This window comes from Stegostoma tigrinum, chromosome 1, assembly GCF_030684315.1.
Source record: "Stegostoma tigrinum isolate sSteTig4 chromosome 1, sSteTig4.hap1, whole genome shotgun sequence".
NCBI lineage: Eukaryota > Metazoa > Chordata > Chondrichthyes > Orectolobiformes > Stegostomatidae > Stegostoma > Stegostoma tigrinum.
The window spans coordinates 152,453,954-152,474,669 of NC_081354.1; the positions used below are offsets into that span (position 1 = coordinate 152,453,954).

General features: G+C 41.1%; 1 protein-coding gene across 2 annotated transcripts in view; it reads left to right on the forward strand.

Moving 5' to 3' along the window:
* Positions 1-20,716, forward strand: part of atp8b1 (ATPase phospholipid transporting 8B1) — a 141,865-nt gene that overhangs the window by 54,105 nt on the left and 67,044 nt on the right. For both annotated transcript variants that reach the window (XM_048544699.2, XM_048544708.2), the window contains exon 2: positions 15,687-15,910. In XM_048544699.2, coding sequence (XP_048400656.1) covers positions 15,733-15,910 — 178 coding nt within the window. In that variant the 5' untranslated portion in view covers positions 15,687-15,732. The remainder of the gene's footprint in view (positions 1-15,686; positions 15,911-20,716) is intronic.

A 20,716-nucleotide genomic window follows, 5' to 3' on the forward strand; every position in this document is an offset into this window, starting at 1 on the left:
CCTGATTATTTGCTGCACATACACGCAAATTCTCTGTGATTCATGCACTAGGGCATCCCAATCTTTGTAACCGTCACAGCTCTGCAACTCTCCCTTTTAATTATATGTTTTTTTTCTACCAAAATAGACAATTACACGTTTTATAATCCATTTGCCAGATCTTTGTCCATTCACTTAATGTATCTATGTCCCTTTTGTATCTTTGGGGCTTTCACAAATTTAGCTCTCATACCCTTAGTCCTTTTCATCCAAATCAATAACATTGGTTGTTGAGAATTGAGTCCCCACCCTGACCTCTGTGATACACTGCTTGTGACATCTGCCAGGCTGAAAAAGATCAATTTATTTCTACTTTCTGCTTCGCATTAGCCAGGCAATCTTCTATCCATGCCAATATGTTACTCCCAACAGCATGAGTTTTAATTTCCCATAATGTCTCATGGAACATCTTATCAATTGCCTGCAGGAAATTGAAGTATAAAGCATCCAATGGTTCCTCCTTAATCAACAGAACAAGCTACTTTTTTCAAAGAACTCCAATTAATTTGGTAAATGCAATGTCTCTTTGTCAGAACAATGTTGGCTGTGCCTGATTTTCTTTTGCTATTCATTCTGCCTGGCCAGTATTTATTGCCTGTCTCTGAACTTATCCCAAGAACCCTGCTATAACACCTTTTAATGACATTTTCTGATGTTTTCCCTATTACGGGTACCAAGCTAACAGGCCTGTAGCTTCCGGCTTCCTGCCTCCCGTTTTGAAACAAGGTGAATGGTTTGCTGGAAGACAGGGCTCCCAGTTTATGAACTGGTGCAAACCCATGTTGATTTGGAGTTAAATGCAAAAGGCAAAACTCTGTAGTTTCCAAACGCGAAACAACTGAGCAATGTTATCAATTAAGAAGCATTTGGTCTCACTGGGTTCAAATAGAGTGCAATGATAAATTGCATCTTAGTAACCTCATGCCCAATTTTTACAGACCATGAGCATGATACACCACTTCCACAAGCGTTTGACAAAATCACTCCATTAAAACTGAAATTACCACTTTTTAAAAACAGAACATTATTCAGAAGGCATAGCTGGCTGGTCTAGCATATATTGCTCATCTTTAATAGCCCTCAAGAATGTAGTGGTGTCAGCCTTCTGGAAGTCCTGCTGTCCACTTGGTACAGGTAGACCCACAAAGACATTTGGTTCAGAGTTCCAGGATTTTGACTTAGCGATACTGAAGGAACAGGGATATATTTCCAAGTCAGGAGGCTGAGTCCCTTGGGAGTGAAATTGCAACTCTACTGTGCATTGGTGTCTGGAAGGTTAAAAAGTCCAGATAATCAAGGCTTTCCTGTAGTGCCCAACCCTTGTACTGCACCCATTTAGCTCCCCATTTAGAGTAAGCCAAGAATAGTTCCTTTCAGAAGAAAAAGATCTCAATACATTCCTCTCTTGTTAGGTCATAGTGCTTAAGTCAGGAGCATTTGTTTGAACACATGCTAATTTATTCTCTTATCAATTTTGATTTTGAGCTGTGCACCGGGAATTGAGCTAAGGATGACTAATGGATTTTTTGATACAACTTGTGGTAAAAGGAAATGGACAGATCAAACAAGCTTCTTTGTTTACAACAAAAGCAAAGTTAACATTTGTGGTCCAGTGACCCTTCCTCAGAACTCAGAACTCAGAACTGTTCGGGGAAAGGGTCACTGGACCTGAAACATTAGCTGTGTTTTCTCCTTCACAGATGCTGCCAGACCTGCTGAGCTTTTCCAGCAACTTTGCTTATGTTCCTGATTTTCAACATCCACAGTTCTTTCAGTTTTATTTAAGTTTTTTTGATTGCTCATGGGGCCATTAATTGCGGGCTGAGCCTTGATCGAAAGGGTTCGTACAGACACAGTGACCCAAGGAAGAGCATTTATGTTTAAACAGTAGAAGTTGACGTTAATGAGGTCAGTGTCTGGAAATTGAAAGAGAGCCTATGCTCAAGCAGATGGCAGATGTTGAACAGTAATTGAGACCTCAGTGAAGAACGGTCTGGTTCTGCGCTAAGACACCGAGTTTGAAATATTTTTGAACTTCCCTTTCTAGAAGAGTGAGCTTGACTACTGACAACACAGCATGAAGATCTGAAAGCTCCCAGCCTAATGTCCCACTCCAGATTCCGAAAGTCCAAAGCATAGAAAGCTGAGTTAGAAGGATTATTACGTCTTACCTGAGTGAACTAAAGAGGTGACCCTGAACACGTTTCAGAAAAGCAACCCAGGAGTCGACATCCATAGCTGGGAAACAACATGTTGTGAAAACAGAAACAAAAAAACTGTGGATGCTGTAAGTTAGAAACAAAAAGAAATTGCTGTTAAAGCTCAGCAGGGTAGGCAGCATCCGTGGGGAGAAAACAGAGTTAATTTTTCGGGCCGAGTGACCCTCCTTCAGGATTGATGTGAAAGCCACTTAAGTAGTCTTGGCCAGTTTTATTGCTTTCTTTCATTTATTCCTTAAATGTCTTTGTATGCCTGTCTTTTTTTTGTAAATAGGGACTGAAAGCAAAAGGTTATAGATTTAAACTTAAGACATTCGTTGCTTTACCTTGTTTAGTTTTTTCTCTGCTAAAGTTGATGTGTATTTAATAACTTAAGTCTTTTGTATGAGATCCAAAACTAGTGTTTGGAATTAATTGTTCACAAAACCTGTGATTGATTATTCAAGAGTCTGTTTAGGGACCACTGGAGTAACAATTAGGGGTCTTGGGAGGTTTTAATTTTACTGTGTTGCAATTAGAGGGTAGGAAGGTTAATGTATTGGCCTGCTGTGTTCATCCAGCTTCACACTTTATCATCTAGGAAGGCTAATGTAGTTTGGCTGTCTCCCTCTGTGTTGTAACAGCCTTATTCTATCTACATATTTGTGCATACAAAAATAGCTTATAAACTTTTCAAAGAATAGTAATAAAAACACAAAGCAGACTCCAGCCACTAGATGATTGTGCATATAAACAAACTCACCCTTGTATTTTGAAATAGGAAAGACAATAAGAAATTATAAATGCTGGAAATCAAACAAAAAAAAATAAATTCTGGAAGCACACAGCTGACCTAAAACTAGCTCAGACAGTTTATTTTTCTGAGGGTCGCAGTCTGATCTTTTGTCTTTTCAGGTGCTGACAGCTGTGTATTTGAAGCACTTACCTTTTGTATTTCTTTATCCAGTCTGAATGTAGCACACAGCTCAACCCACGCACATATTGTCCTGCAGTAAATTCAACCAAGTCATTCATTGCCATTGTCAATGCTGAGAAGTCTATTACTTATGATAATGAATTCTATTTGGATTGATAGTGATGGAAGAGATGATGATTGAGCACTATTATCATGACTATAATGAGCCTGAAAAACAGTGCTTTAGAATGTGATACTGAGTGTCAGCTTCGTTTCAGCAGACGGAAACACATCACTCAGCTAGAGATCTTTCCGAAGTCCTGTGTTCCAGTCCCATCTGCTTTAGAGTTGTATCATAACTGTTAAATAGGCTTATTAAAGTATCTTGTACATCTCTGATAGAGAATTAAGTTAGAACTCTCAAGGCTGGTAAATTCATATTCACTATGCTTGCTCACCTGAATTCCGTATTCTGACATCGACCACTGATGCAAAAGTATACTTTTTTCATAAAATTGAATTGGCAAACAGATGACAGCAAGAAAAAAAATATGTTCCATACTGTTTCAAGTTAGGCTAAATTAACAACTACAACTCGGAAAATTTCCACATTACAGAATCCAGATTAAAAAGAAGGAGTAAAACTAAATATCCAGAGCTCAGTTAGAAAGTTGCTGATTCAAACCCAACCCCATTGACGTCAACATGTAATTATACAGTCATCACAGCATAACTGCAGTTGTAAGAACATAGGACGAGTAGGCCATTCAGCCCATCAACTCTGCACTGCCATTCAACAAGATCATGGCTAATTGTTCCAGCCATCAATGTATCCTTGATCCTCTTGTATCGCTTATCTACGTGCTACTGTCTGATATGATCCAACGTTGTGCCACCAGGATCCTGAGACTGGATATGGAGTACTGAGCACAATATTGGGTAACTGTACTTAGGTAAGAATGTTAATTCGTTAGAAGTCATTCAGAGAAGCTTTACTCGACAAGCAACTGGAGTGAGCGATCACTGTATGAGAGAAGGCAAATAATGTATCCTCTGGAGTTTAGAAGAATGACGTGACTTAATTAAAACGTATCAGCTGCTAAGGGGATTTGGCCAGGTGGATGTGGAAAGGATATTTCATCTTTTGGGAGAATCTGGAATTAGGGGTTATAAGTAAGGGGTCACCAATGTAAAACAGAGGTAAGGGGGAAAGAATTAGAGAGTTGAGAGTCTTGGGAATTCCCTTCCTAAAAAAGACAGTGGATGCAGAATGGAGAAGTGTAATCTTGAAGTTAAAATCAGATCGACCATGATAGTATAAAATGGCAGAGTGAACTCAAAGTCCTACTGTTCTTGGTTCATATACCTTAATTGGATCCCTGTTCAATTCATACAGAAATGTATTTATCTTAGTCTTTTTTAAAAAAAGTTTCAAAACAAATATTGCTTTTATTGACAGATGGCAGTCAGTGTGTCTGTGGAAAAATGAAATTCTGGCTGGAATAGAAGTGGAAAAATTCAATATCCAGGACTTAAAATGAAAATGATTTGGAGCAAATAGGTTGAATTTGCTGAATGCAAACCCCCCACACCACCCCCCCAACTATAGGATTTGAAAGTCCATCATCTTGTAAAATGTTTGTTATTGTGACAGCGCTTCCTCCGACACTTAGCGCAAGAACAGAATGTGACAATGGGACTTGGTCTCCATAAGGTCTGTGCAATAATACTGATACTATCAGATGTTAGTTCAAAGGGAGAAAGGTGAGGCTGGATGGCCTGTACTGCCAAGAGTATGATATGTAAAAAGCAGAAGAGTTAAGGGCATTGATTGATACATGAAATTGAGATTAATGCTGTTATGGGAGAGGCAGGACTGGAAACTTCACATTCCAGGGTGTGTATAATCTTCAGGCAAGATGCGTGTGTGTAAATGAGAAGGTGGTGTCGCATTAAGATGTTGGTCACTGCAATGAGGAGGGATGATATCTTGGAAAAATCTTGGAATGAAACTTTATGGGTAGAGCTTAGGAATAAAAACAGAGCAGCCACACTGCTGGGAGAGTATTGAAGAATCCCTCCCCCTCAAAAAAAAACTATCAGCAGGCATAGACTAATCGATATGAAGACATTTCATTAAGGTATGTAAAAACAATAATAGAGTAATTATGTCAGGGGATGCCAACTTCCCCAGCATTTAATTTAGATAGCCATGTGTCATTATATCGTGAGATAGTATGAAGGCTTTCTAGGGAACCGGTTTCTTGAAATGTATTCGACAGAGCTTTTTATATCAGTATTTAGAAGGTCCAAAAAGGAACAGTGTAGTGTTGGAACAAATTCTGGGGAACAAAGCCAACCAGATTTTCAAGGTAGCAATGGGAGACCATTTTAGTGAGAGTGTCCGCAAGACTGTGCATTTAAGCTTCCTTATGGAGAAGGAACCAAAATGGCCTTCAGAAAAGGGATAGTGTTTGGGGCGGGGGGCTCTAATTTTATTAAAATAATGCGGGAATCTAACAAAGTAAACATGGGTAAATCTGCAGCAGAACAATGGGGGAACATTCACAAAGAAAGCAGGGAGAGTACAGGTGCAGCCTGTTCCCTTAAGGGTGAAATGTAGGAGCAACAAGCCCAGAGAACCCTGGATGTCCAGGAATATTCAAGACTGGATAAGAAAGGCGGGGGATTAAAAAGAGACTTTTAATAATTGTAAAGAGAGCAAGTTAATGGAGTCCTTATTGGAGTATAGAAAGTGTAAGGGGAACTAAAGAAAGCAATTAGGAAAGCAAAGTCGGGGGGGCATGAGAAAGCACTAGCAGGTAACATTTGGGAGAATCCCAAGATATTCTACTAGTACGTCAAGAGGAGCAGGATAACCAAGGAAAGAGTAGGGCTAATTGAGGAACAAGGAGGCAATCTGCGCATGGCGCTAGAAGTCACTGTGTGTTAAATGACTTCTTCACACCTGTCTTCATGCTAGAGAAGCAGGATGAAGGAACAGGATTTGGGAAAAGAAACTGAGAGGTACTTGCACGGATTGACATAAGGAGTGAGGAGGCATTGGAGCTTTGACAGATATTAAAGCGTACAATTCCCCAGATCCTGAAGGATTGTAACTCGGGCTACCAAAGCAGAAGAGCTTTGCCCCAGACTTTTAACTTCTCTGGCCACTGGGGAAGTGCCAGAGGACTGGAGTCAGGCTAATATGGTTCCAGTTATCAAAAAGGGTGGTAGAGTTAGCTGAGGAAATAAAAGACCAGTACACCTCACATCAGTGGCAGGGAAACTGTTAATTTCTGTAAAGCCATTGACAAGTTTGCACATGGAAAATTAATAAAGAAGATGAAACCGTTTGGAATCCAGGGTAACCTGATAAGGTGGATCCAAAATTGCTGTAGTGGTAGAAGGCTTTGTGTGACTGGAAACTTGTGTTCAGTGGCAAACCACAGGGATCCGTGCTGGTCCCTTTTATTGATCGTGATGATGCTGGGGAGGTACAAGTGATAAGTATGTTTGCAGATGATGCAAAGATTGACTGGATGATTTGACCGTAAGGAAGATTTGTCTTAAGTTACAGGAGGATGTAGACGATTGGTCAGATGTGCAAATCAGGGTTAGGTGAAATTTAACTGAAGTGATGCACTTTGGAAGGCAAGGGAGTACTCAGTGAATGGCAGGACACTTGGAACTCAGAGGGATCCTTGGGGTGCTTGTTCGCAGATCGCTGAGGGCAGCAGGTTGGTTACTGAAGAGGATAATTAATAAGTTAGTTCAGAGGACATACAGGATAGTTGTTTTAATCTGTGAAAGCATAGGTTATAAGGGCAGGAAGGCTACATCGGAGCTGTACAGAACTTTTTGATTAGACTACAGCGAGGATACTGTGTGCAGTTCAGGTCACTACAAGATACGGAGTGATCTGTTAGCACTGGAGTGGATGCAAAAAAAACCTCAACCATGAGGGGCAGAATTTAAGGTGAAAAACAGGAGATTGAGCAACTATTTTTCTTTATCCATAGGGTGTTGGGAATCTAGAATGTAATGTCCAGAAGGGTAGTTGAGGCAGGAAACTTTGTGCTTTCCATCACTGCTCATTGTGTAAGACTCCTGTTGATTTTAGTTTATTTTCTGTTTCCGACTGATAATGTATATAGTTTTTCAAATTATTAACTTAGTGACAGACTAAATGCATAAATTTTGTTCGTAATGCCTTTTATTTTGTGTACTTTGTCTCCATAGAGTCATGGTTCAGGACAGAAAGAGGTCTTTCTGTCCATTGGTGCATGCTCAATCAGAAAACAACCATCTAACTACTCCAACTCTGTTTTCCAGCACTTGGTCCATGGCTTTGAACACTTTGGCGCCATAAGTGTACATCTAAATACTAGTTAAATGCTGAGGCTTTTTGCCTCTGTCACCCTTTTCCAGGTCGTGAATTCCAGGTACAAAAGCAAAGTTGCTGGAAAAGCTCAGCAGAGCTGGCAGCTCCTGTGAAGAGAAAAACAGAGTTAATGTTTCGGGTCCGGTGACCCTTGCTCTGTGAATTTCAGGTACCCATTGACCATAAATTTTTGCCCCTGCTCATTGATACCTCCATAAAGAGGGAAAGTTTCTTCCTGTCTACCCTAACTATGCCAAACAACCCTAACTAACTATCTCAACCATGTTCTCCTGCGACCTGAACCCTAACTTCTCCATGTCCTCTGCTGTCAGGAAAATAGCCCCAGTCTGCCCAATCTCTCCATGACTGAAACTTTCCTGCCCAGACAACATCCTTGTCAATCTCCATGGTGCCACCACCAAAGCCACTACATTGTCGCCATTGCAAGGACTGACAGATGGGACCCATCGAATTGCCGATGCTGAATCCACCAACACTTCAGTCAGTACCCAAAGCCACCATTGCCACTGGCAATGAGCAACCACCGGGAGGAAATGGCCAGACCCATTGATTTGAAGCCTTTGATAAAACTGCAGTCACCATGGCTACTCGGAACGGACATCTGGAACCACCACACTACCGCTGCCACAATACACCCTTGCATCCACCTTCAAGGTGAACTTGGATACACAAGAGATTTTTTAAAAAATACAAAAAAAACCCAAAGAAGAATGCAGAGATAGTAGGAACTGCTGATGCTAGAGAATCTGAGATAACAAGATGCAGAGCTGGATGAACACAGGCCAAGCAGCATCAGAGGAGCAGGAAGGCTGACTTTTCAGGCCTAGACCCTTCACTATTCGAAGAAGAAGGGTCTAGGCCCAAAACATAAGCTTTCCTGCTCCTCTGATGCTGCTTGGCCTGCTGTGTTCATCCAGTTCTACACCTTGTTAGCAAAGAAGAATGCAACTGGCCAGGTGAGCAAGAGTGTACAAGCCCAGATCCTGAACATTTCCTATCCTGCCACCACTGCCTCTTTTATGTTGCAGCGTTCTTGAGTTTGGGTTGAGACTTTGTCCGCAATACCTTTTGCAAGCACAATGCTTGTTAAAAGGTCGGTTTGCAATTCTTGAATTTTTAAACAGGTTGTTGACAGCTCGAGAGTTCACAGAAGGGCTCAGTCTTGAAGTAACCTGTGCACTCGAAGCTAGTACAATTATGTGTTCATGCTTCAGCCAGTCTTTTATTTGTGAGAGCTTTGAACATTTCATGTTCAGATTTTTGACAGATGTTTTTCATTAAAATTCCAAGCATCAAGTAACAGGATATGCAATGTACCCAATGATTTGGCTGCATAAACCCCCTTAATAATTTTAAAGAAATTAATTGTATCTCCTCAGACTGTTTTTCATTTTTTTTATTCATCCTGAGCATCGCTAGGAAGGGTAGGGATGGGCAACAAATGCTAATAGCCCATGAACTGAGTGGCTTGCAAGGCAATTTCAGAGGGCACTTAAGAATCAGCCATATTATTGAGAATGTGGAGTTGCACTCAGGCCAAACTGGGTAAACAGCATGGATTTCTTTTCGTGAAAATGGTGCGATGGTGGTGTCGAGGTGATGTTGCTGTGTGAGTAATATAGAGACAAATGCCATGAGTTCAAATCCAACTATAGAAATTGGTGGAGATTTAAATTTAATCAATTCAAGGAAGAGACTAGTCTGAGTAACAGGGATTGTTGTTCACTGTTTGAAAAGCCAACCCGGTATTTATTTAGTGTGTGGATTTTAACGGCACTGTCAGCACTTTTCCTGAAAAGGTTGATGGTGAGTGTCCCTTGTTTGCTAATGACATTTCAGAATCGGCTACTCTGCTTGGGTTTGGATTTATGTTAGCCAAGCTGTGAAAGGATAGCATCTCAATCCCACCTAAGGGTGTTAGTGAGCCAGATAGGTTTTCACAGTGTTTTGATATTTTCATAGTCACCATTTTACTCATTTACATCCCAGGTTTATCAGTTTAATGTAAACACACCCAGTTGCTGCGGTGGCATCTGAACTCAAGAGCCCACAGCAGAATGACTGGTCCAGTGACTTCATCTGCTCCATTCAAAATTTGTTTAATTTAATTGAATTTAAATTGTCTGACATAACCAACTGCTTTCATATCCTCTTGACCAAGAGGTACTGACTTCTAATGTTGCACAGCTTGGCATGATTTTGCACTGACCAATTAAGTAACTCTTTGTTGTCGACCCTGGTGTTGAATGCCAGCAGGCTATTAACTCATGGGATCTGGGTGGGAGAGGTGGCAATGTCCATTTACACAACGTTTTTCAGGAGAAGTCATTGCCAAGACCATATCAATGGACAGAGTGTAAATGCAGGAATCGTGGACATTTCTGACCAACCTGCCTCTCTACATGCCAGTATCACATTCTTAAAAAGAATACAGGGCATTCAAACGTACAAGTATACAGTTGCAGGCCTGGAGATTTTGCAGAAGTGTGCTGCATGTTCATTTGACCATTTGGATTAGAATAACTGAACTGTATTGCTTCTATTCATGGTGTACAGTACTTGGCTGCGTTTTATTTACAGATGACTGTGTGTCAACATAAATAGCACATTTGGAAGGTTATTTTTAAAATTTGAACATTAGGACCACTGCCATGGAATTCTGTCCGGGGACTGACAGAATTTGCAAGTCAGGGAGATATAAGTACTCTCCATCATGTGGCCCCCATCTTGAAATTGGCTCCAAGATTCTAACTTTGGATGTTTGCATGTTCCTGATGCTACCTAGGAAACTGAGATGACGTTCAGGCTTTGATGTCAATGCACTGCTGAAAAGAGAGAAACGTTAATTAAAATATTTGATCTTGCTGTCATCAGGATAAATGCAAGCATGCCAAACTGCTAACCATCACAAGGCAAGACAGTAAAATAAACAAACTTGTGCTTACTAGTTGGCCAGTTGACTTTATTTGGTCAAAACATTGCCATGAAGAAGCCACAGCCTTTCCCACACTCTCAAATAGAAATTGAAAATACACAATTTTTGAATATGCTCCTTTTATGCTGACAGGCATGTTGCTTCTAGCAAGCATGAATGGGACACAACATGAGCTCAACTATTATTTTACACCATCAATTTATCTCTTAACACACACTGGATTGTTTAACATGTGTTGCTAAATAATGGAATCACATCTGACCACAGACATCTTGTCTTGGGGTTTGCAACTATGGGCTGGCCGAGTCTAGTTTCTAATCTGACTTTGTTTGTTTGTTTTAATAAACAAAAATGCAATTTACTCAGTTCAAACAGCAAACCAGAAGAACAGCTGACCTGGAGAGAATGAGGACCCTTTTTTCTCCTGTGGTGTCATGTGTTGTGAGCATTTTGAAATTTTGCATCCTTGCATTTGTCCTGATGAATGCAAGGTGAAAAGCTCCAACTTGCCTTTCTTTTTGATATAGAATTCCATCCCAACAATGAATTCCATTAACTTGTCTCTAATTGCTATTGAGAAAGTGCCGATGGCATCCCTCCGCAAGACCAAGGAGCAGAAATTAGGCCATTCAGCCCATCGATGCTGGTCCACCATTCTGTCATAGGTTTCTCAAGCCCATTCTCCTGCTTTCTCCCTTTAACTCTAGATCCCCTTGACAATAAAGAACCTATCGTTGTCTTAAATATACTTAATGACCTGGCCTCCATAGCTTTCTGTGGCAATGATTTCCACAGATTCATCACTCTCTGGCTGAAGACGTTTCCCTTCATCTCCATTCTAAAGAGTCTTCCCTTTCTTCTATGGCTATGCCCTTGGGTCCTTGTCTCTCCTATATCTTCCCAATGTCCGCTCTGTCCCGTACTCTGTAAAAGTGAGGAGCTTTTAAAGTAAGATACAGGCACTGCTGGGATTTGAATCCAGAATTCTCCTATTTACTAGACAGGCACCTTAAGCAGCTCAGCCACTGCACTTTCTTACAGTACTACAGTACATGTGGTGCACACAGAGTGCATTTGAGAAGTGTGTCCCAGCACTTGGCTGCTCATTTACTACATATGGTTCAAAGTAGGTGTTCATCTGTGTTCTAAAAACTGCTGCAGTTCTTATAATGTAGGGAAACCGACAGTACTGTGAGGCGGGCAGAAACTGGATTTCAACCCAGCACCAAGCAAACAGCGATTATAGTTCCAACTCAGGATGCTGTGATTTTGAGTGGATCTTGCAAGTCGAGGAGTTCCCCTGCATCTGCTGACCTTGCCCTTCTACATTGAAGAAGACTTGTGTTTAACCCGTACTGTTGAATAAGCCTGGTGAGTTAATTGCAGTGCATCTTACGGATAGTACACCGCTGTCACTGTGACGTGCTAAAGACAATGAATTTTGAAGGTGCTGGATGTGGTTCCAATCAAGTGGCCTCCTTCAACATGGATGATGTGAAACTTTTTGAATGTTTTTTAGGTGCACTCACCTCAGGATTAGGAGTATTCCATCAACGTGTGCCCTGTACATTATGGATAATAATTGGGCAGACAGGGAGTGAATTAGTCTCTGTAGAATTCCTAACCTCTGACTTATTCTGGTAGCCACAGTGTGCTTGTATGGCTGAGATAACAAGTTGTAGAGCTGGATGAACACTGCAGGCCAAGCAGCGTCATAGGAGTGGGAAGACTGACATTTCGGGCCTTGCCCCGTCATCAGTTTGTATGGCTTTTCATTTTTGTTCCTGCTTCATGGTAACCTCCAGGGTGTTGATACTGAAAGTTTCAGTGATGGCCATGTCAATGATTAGATTCTGTCTTTCTTTTTGGAGATGGGCCTTGATTAACGTGGTGCTTTTCTGGAGTGCAATTTTTTAGTATTATTGCCAAGGCCCAATGCGTATGTCGCCCCCAGTGATTTAATCAATTTCTTGATATCACATGTTATGAATCTAATTGGCTGAGGACTGTTAACTCTGATACTGGAGGCTTGAGGATGAGATTAGGATTAATCACTCACTCAGCACTCGTGACTGTAGACGGATGAAAATTTTTCAGCCTGGTCTTTTGCACTGTACTGGATTACTCTTCCCTGGTCTCTTCCAATTTCTCCCCTCACCATCTGACATGGATCAATCGACAGTGAATGATTTTGGGTCCTTGGAGTTGATTTACGAAGTATTCCTATTATTATACAGAAGCCTAGAATGAACTGCAGGCTGCAATCCAAAATTGAATGTGTGGCTCCTCCAGTTCTTGCTGTCTTCATGAATTATGTCCACAGAATGGAGCTGTAAGCCATAGTAATCTAATTCATCGTTCTTGGCGTAGTGTCTGTCCTCATGGGGTGATCATGGTAATCTAAGTCCTCATATTGCAAGAAGGTCTGCACTAATTGTTCCCAAGTACTTCAACACTTGGAACATTATACTTTTGTGTCTGATTGTCATAGATACATGCCAAACAAAAGGATGTTTCAATTGTGTTTTAATATATAGGTGCTGAACATTCATGTAAATAATTGATGTGAGTTTCCATTTCTAGTCCCAGGGCGCATTCCAATATACATTACCAGCAACTGTCGTATTTGGGATTGATGTTGAATTAGTCATTTTAAAAACCGATTAATAGAGCAATTATAATTCATAAATGTCATCAGATTGATCGCTAAGTAAATAATGGTGTATTCCTTGCAAGGATCAAATTTACATAACACTTTGGTAGCTACGTACTTGACATCGTAACAAAAGCATAACAGTTAAAGCCAATTGTGTAAGGACAATCACTCAAATTATATCGTGCAATGCATTTATAATTATGAAATCTTCAGAGGTTTTGTCAGTTCTTTTTGTGGGTAAGCTTTCCAACAACAGTTGCAACTTAGCGTGGAAACCTTGATAATGTCTTTCTTCAGATCCAGAACAGTAATATCTATAAACCCATCACCACCTCTGTAACAGCTGGTCAAGTGAAATCCCTGTCATTCAGATCCCAAAAGTGAATACAGACGTAGGGGTATTTGTCAGTTTGGTTAAATGTACTATCAGACCATGATTTTACTTTGTGAGCAGTAATCCATTTTAGGAGCTGAATTTTGTTTTGGTGATCCAGTCGCTGACTTGCTTTATAAATTTTGATAGGCACCGTCCATTGAATATCTTACTCTCGAAACCTGTCAATCGGTGGTGACCATTACTTTAACATTACACCCTGTCCAGTACTTTGTGAAAACACTGTGTAGAATTACACAGTATCCCTTCCTCACCCTGTCACACTGAAGTGTAGCATGCTGGCACATTTGTTCTACTATTCTGATACTCGGGTGTCTGTACTGTACTGTACTGTACTGTCAGGTACTCTGATCACTGCTTTTGGCTCTTCTAACTGACTTGCAACAATTCTAAATGTTGTTTACATCATTCAAATCCTGCAGAACCACAACGTTAATTTCTCATAGCCTCAAAAATTTTTTCATGATTTTATTGTACAAGGATCAACTTTCCTTTTCCCTTCATGAGCCCAATTCTAATAACTCTTATGTTTTCTTTACGCAATTAGCTATTCAGTTTAAGGCATTTCTGAGTTGTGCAGCTCAGTCATACTACAGGAGTCTTTACAAAAAAATCAATGCTGTAGATTCTATCCAAAACAAGGGATCACTTTGGTTCTTGTTGGTGTTGTGAAGGTTGAATGTTGGCCACAGAAGTAAGAGCAACTACCATCGATATACGACTTTAATCAGGCAAAGATGTATGTGGAACTGAAAGAAATATTATGCATAATTCAAAACTTTATCATCTGAGTGAATCTCCAAGGAGAAGATGGAGAGGCAGAGTTCTAGAAAGGAAATTCTGACAGTAGTGGTCAGATAGCTGAAGGCATAGCTGCTAATATCATGAAGGGAGACCCAAATGTACTGGAGGCCGGAATTGGAGATACAAGTACATAGGGTTGGAGGAGAAGATCCTATACTGGGATAGGCAAGCCTGTGGAAAGATTAAATTGTGGAAGAAACTTGATATTTCACGTGCAGGGAGCTGCATGACAGCAGTAACAAGGATGATGAAAAGAGCAGGACACGATCCTGCACACGCTTCAGATGAAGCTTGTGGTTAGTCAAAGCGCCTGGGAATTTGTTCAACCTAACCAACTAAATGATGATGTCAGTTTACATAGGGCTGGGAAGGGAAGAAAGCAGGAATCTATTTAATGAATTAGGGGCAGAAAGTGGGTTCCTGGTGACAGGAGATGAGCAAGACCGTCTTGAGAGTTATGAAAGAAACTAGATAACCCTGTGAATGTAATGTTTAAGTGAGGGGATGTGTCTGCTTTGACAGCAATGGACAACATGGTCAGCAAGATGGATCCTCTCAGTCGTACTTACAAACCGTCTGTGGGATGTTCAAAATTGAAGATGATGGGAAAGAGCAGGTTTAACAAGCCAGTTTGAAATAGGGAAATTAAACTAAGGATTATTTTTGTTCATTTACATGTTTCTGGAATAATGGGCAGTTTTATCGGAACACGCAACAGCAGACAGTACTTAAATGGCGTAGGCAGACTGGTGATGGTTGTATCTCTTATGTACACAGCTCTAGCATTTGAGGCAAAGATGCAGATCGTACGAGATAGATCAATTAGTTCTGGACCAAATAAAAGTTGCCTTGAAGACGAGAACATCGAAAGCAAATATCAGCAATGGTTAGCCATGCAAATGGTTTGTGAACGGTGGCCCAAAGTTAAGTAGTAAGGATCTTGAATATATTCTAAGTGTCATGATGTGAAAATTTCTTTCAGAACTGAATACAAACAGTTGGGTTTTTGAAGTAGAATTAGGGAGGTTGAATGTTGTGGAGAATCTGAGTGGATTCAAGGAGGTTTAGTAATGGGTTCTGTCTCTGTTGGACTCTGTATATGGAGACAAGTGACAAACTGGCACCCTGAACTGCCCACATGTTATTCTTTGACCTTGGCAAGAATGTGTGTGTGAATTTGGAGGACAGGGCAAAAGGAGCTGAGTGCAGTATATATTAACATAAAAGTGGAAACCATGATAATACTTTACAGGGAGTCACTGGTGTCTTAATGTCATTGTAACTGTTTCTGCTTTGAAGATTTCTTAATGCGTCACTTTGTTTTCCAAATTTGTTTTAGGTATCTTTGAAAGAACCTGAAGTCAGAATCAGAAACCTGTAGGGTGATGAGTACTGACAGAATCTCCAGCCTTGATGATGATGATGACAGGAGATTTGATGATGTGGTGCCATATAGTGATGATGAGACGGACAATGAATTAGATAGTTCTACTGAAAGGTTGGACGATACAGAGCAAAACTGCATCAACCAACAGACCGAGGAGAGATGGCAACCAAAAAGTGGTAAAGCGCAATTGCGGTCACTGATTTTGCACATCACGTTACGTTCATGGACTTTGTGATTAATTTTCATTCATTCGTGGGATGTGGGTGTCACTGGGTTGGCCAGCATTTATGGTCCAACCTGAGTTACCCTTAGAAAAGAGAGTTGTTGCCTTGTTTGAACCACTCAAGTCCTTAGGGGATGTCAAGTTGCCCACAGTGCTGTTAGGAACTCAAAAGCAGTGAAGAAACCGTGATGTATTTCCAAATTGGATGGTGAGTGGCTTAGAGGAAAGCTTGCAGGTGATGGTGTTTCCATGCATCTGCAGCGCGTGTCCTGCTGGGAGGTGAAAGACGTTGCAGTTTTGAAAAGTGCAACAGAAAAGTCTTGGTGAGTTAGTGCTCTAAATCTGCATGAGGGGAGGCAATGGCCTAGTGGTATTATGGCTGGACTCTTAATCCAGACACCCAGATGGTGTTCTGTGGACGCAAGTTCGAATCCCACCACGACAGATGGTAGAATTTGAATTCAGTGAATATCTGGAATTAACATTGTAATGATGACTGTAAATTCATTGTCGATTGCTGGAAAAACCCATCTGGTTCGCTCATGCCCTTTTAGGGAAGGAAACTGCTACCCTTAGCTGGTCTGGCCTACATGTGACTCCAGATCCACAGCAATGTGGTTGACTCTTAACTGCCCTCTGGGCAATTAGGGATGAACAATAAATGCTGCCTAGTCAGTGACGCCCACATCACGTGAGTGAATAAAGAAAAAAAAAGTCTTGTAGATGGTGCACGTTGTTGATAGTATGCATCGATGGTGGTGGAGTGATCTAAAATGGGATGCCAATCAAGCAGCTTGCTTTTGTCCTGGGTGGTGGCAAGTTTCTGGAATGTTGTTAGAGTGCATCCATCTAAGTAAATGAAGAATGTACAAAATGATCAGAGATATAGATTTGAGTGGACAGCCAGAGACTTTTTCCTAGGGTGGAGGTAGCTATTACGAGGGGACATAATTTTAAAGTGAGTGGAGGTAGATATAGGGGAGACGTCAGAGGTAGATTCTTTACTCAGAGAGTGGTAGGGGCGTGGAATGCATTGCTGGAGAGGGTAGTGGAGTCGGCCTCATTCGGAGCATTTAAGCTGCTATTTGATAGTCATATGGCTGATAGTATAAGGGAGGGGTGGAGGTTTGATAAACCTTAGGTTTAGGGTCAATGTTCAGCACAACATTATGGGCCGAAGGGCCTGTTTTGTGTTGTACAGTTCTATGTTCTAAGAATGTTTTATCACACTCTTGACCTATGCCATTATAAGTAGTGGGTGGCCGTTGGTGAGAAAGGAGGTGAGTTTGTTACAGAATTCCTAGCCTCCAATGTGTTCATGTACTCAGAATGGTTGGTCCTGTTCACTTTCTGCTCTGTGTAACTTTCACGGTATTGATTGTGGGAGATTTCAGCAATGTTAATGCACCAGGTACCCAGGGTCAATTCCACCCTCGGGTGACTGTCTGTGTGGAGTTTGCACGTTCTCCCTGTGTCTGCGTGGGTTTCCACCTGGTGCTCTGGTTTCCTCCCACAATCCAAAGATGTGCAGGCTAGGTGGATTGGCCATGCTAAATTGCTTGCACTGTTCAGGGTTGTGTAGATTGTGGAGGGGAATGGGTCTGGGTGGGATGCTCTGAGTGGCAGTGTGGACGTTTTGGGCCGAAAGGCCTGTTTCCACACAGTAGGGCTTCAATGAATTAAACTTGAAGGGACATTGGTGAACTTCTCTCTTGTTAAATGGTTAAATTAAATAGTTAAATAATTGACATATAGATTGCCTATCTGACAAATGTTTAAGAAAAGTTCACCAACAAGAAATAAGATTATCTGTACCAGATAGGTAGATCAATTAAACAAAGTTGAAAGATAATGTTTACCGATTGTTTAGATGCATAAGTATGAAACCTCGAAGCAGGGAAAGGCACATGACAACTTTGGGCACTTGGAAACGTCCATGGGGAAACATGATAAAGCTAATGAGGAGAGGCTAGATGATCAAACAAATGAAATATTCGTATAAGCCACCTGTTTGTTAAAAGCCATTTCATTAATGTGGTGATGAAGTTTCCAATGAAGGAGACTGACTTCATGTACCTGTTGTATGGATTTTTTCATCAGAAAAAGCTAACAATCAATCAATCTCCAGGCAAGAGAAGATAGAGCCAGGATTGTTGTTAGAAAAGAGTCAACAATACTGCAGAAAACATTGAAGACAAAATTATTGAATGCAGGGAGACCCGCCACCAGATTGGAAAGAGCCAATGTGACATTAATTGTCCAAAAAGGTGCGGCAATAAAATTACAGGCCCACTAGCATTGCAAACTAATAACATTGATCATCAGAAAGAAATAGATGCCAACTTGATTGCCATTTGTTAGATTATTTCCAATCAGCATGCCTTTCATAGAAAGGGGATCTTGCCCCATTCGACTTTAGAAATTTTTCAGCAAATAACATCTGCAAAACGTCAAATGTACGATTGCAAACTTTTCAAGAACGACTTTGATGAAGTTCATGATGCAGAATGTGATAATCAGGGAGCCACCAGCAGTAACTTTACTCTAGCCGATTCCCACAATTATAATAGTCATCAAAACAGTATGCTTCTGGCAATTCCTCCTCATCTCCGTTCTAAAGGGTCATTCCTTGACTATGAGGTTGTGCTGTTGGGTCCTAATTTCTAGTAGTGGAAAAGTTTTCTTCTCCATATTCACTCCATCCAGGCCTTTCAATATTCTCAGTTATAATGAGATCCACCCTTATCCTTCTAAACACCATTGAGCATAGACCCAGAGCCATCAACTGCTGCTCATACGACAAGCCTTTCATTTGTGGGATCATTCTTCTCGACCCCCTCTTGACCTTTTGCTTAGATATGGGGCAAGGATTGCTCTCAATATTTCAAATGCAGTCTAATAAGAGCCTTGTACAATCCCAACAATACATTGCTGTTCTTCTATTCCAGCCCTCTTGAAATGAAATTTCAGTCTCAAAAAGCTTATGTTACCATGGCAACCACAGCTAGAGTTAAAAGAATATCAGCAATGGGGGAAGTGCTGGAATCTGTTATAAAAGACATGATAACAGAACTGTTAGAAAGCACTGTTGGAATTGGACAAAGCCACTATGGGCTTATGAAAGGCAAATCATGCTTATTTGACATACTGGAGTTCTTTGAGGATTTAACTAATTAAATAGTTAGGGAAAATGGGTGGACATAGTGTATTTTGGTTTTCAGAAAGCTTTACTTGGCATTGAGATTAATGGGCAAAAGTAAAGCACATGGGAGAGGTAGTAATATATCAGCTTGGATTGAGAATTGGTTGACAGATTACAGAGTAGGAGTAAATAGGTGTTTTTCCAGGTGACAAGCAATGAGTAGTGGGGTACTGCGAGGATGGTGCTTCAGCCCCAGCTATTCATACAAATGTAGAAGCTAGGAGAAGGCGTAGTCCTTCAACCTCTCAAGCTTGCTGCACCATTCATATGACCATGGCTGATCATTAAGCTCAAGACAATAATATCCAACCTCCTCCACCCATCTCCATATCCTTTGATCTCTTCAGCCACGAGTGCTGTATCTTCTTTCATGAAAACAAGTGATGTTTTGGCCTCAACTACTCTGAAGTCGTGAAATACATAAGTACGATCAATACAAATTCCCTTGTTGCAGCAATCAAATGGAACATTTCCAGGTTTACTGATGACACAACTGTGTGGGGTTTAGAATTGAGAGGAGAATGCAAGGAGGCTTTGAGGAGATTTAGACAAGTTGGATAAATGGGAAAACACAAAGCAGTTGCAGTAAATGTGACTGAACAGAAAGGTAGAGTATGGTTTAAAAGGTTGATGTATTGGGAGGTGCGGATGTACAGAAGTGTTTGGGTATCCTAGTAACCAGTTAATGAAAGTAGACAAGTAATTTCCAGCAAGCAATTAGGAAGGCAAATGGCTTGTCAGCCTTTGTTGCAAGAAGATTTGAATTCAGAAATAGGGATGGCTTACTGTAGTTATACAGAGCCTTGGTGAGACCACGACCTGAGGTATTGTGTACGTTCCTGCCTAAGAAAGCATATACTTAGCACAGATGCAGGACACATTTACTAGATTGATACTGGAGATGTCAGGACTATCCTGTGTGGTAAAATTGGTTTAACTGGACCTGTTTTCTGTAGAGTTGAGATGGGTAAGAGGAGATTTAATTGAAATGTATATAATTTTGACAGGGCTGGGAACATTAGGTGCAGTAAGGATATTTTCCTTGGTTGGGGAATCTAGAAACAGGGGACACAGGTGCAGAATGCAGAGGAGACAGTGTGGAGCTGGAGGAACACAGCAGGCCAGGCAGCATCAGAGGAGCAGGAAAGTTGACATTTTAGGTTGGGAGCCCTCTGCTGAATTTTTTTCTTAAGTATGATCCTGACCCGAAATGTCAGCTTTCCTGCTCCTCTGCTGCTTGGCCTGCTGTGTCCCTCCAGCTCCACACTGGGTTATCTCTGATTCCAGCATCGGCAGTTCTTAATATCTCAGGATACAGAGTAGACCATTCAGAACAAGGATAAGGATAGATAAACAACTGCACCTCCCAGTCCCGAACCATTTCAACTCCCCCTCCCATTCAGACATGTCCATCCTGGCCCTCCTGCAGTGCCACAATGATGCCACCCGAAGGTTGGAGGAACAGCAACTCATATTCCGTTTGGGAACCCTGCAGCCTAATGATATCAATGTAGATTTCACAAGCTTCAAAACCTGTCCCCCACCTCTCTAACCTGT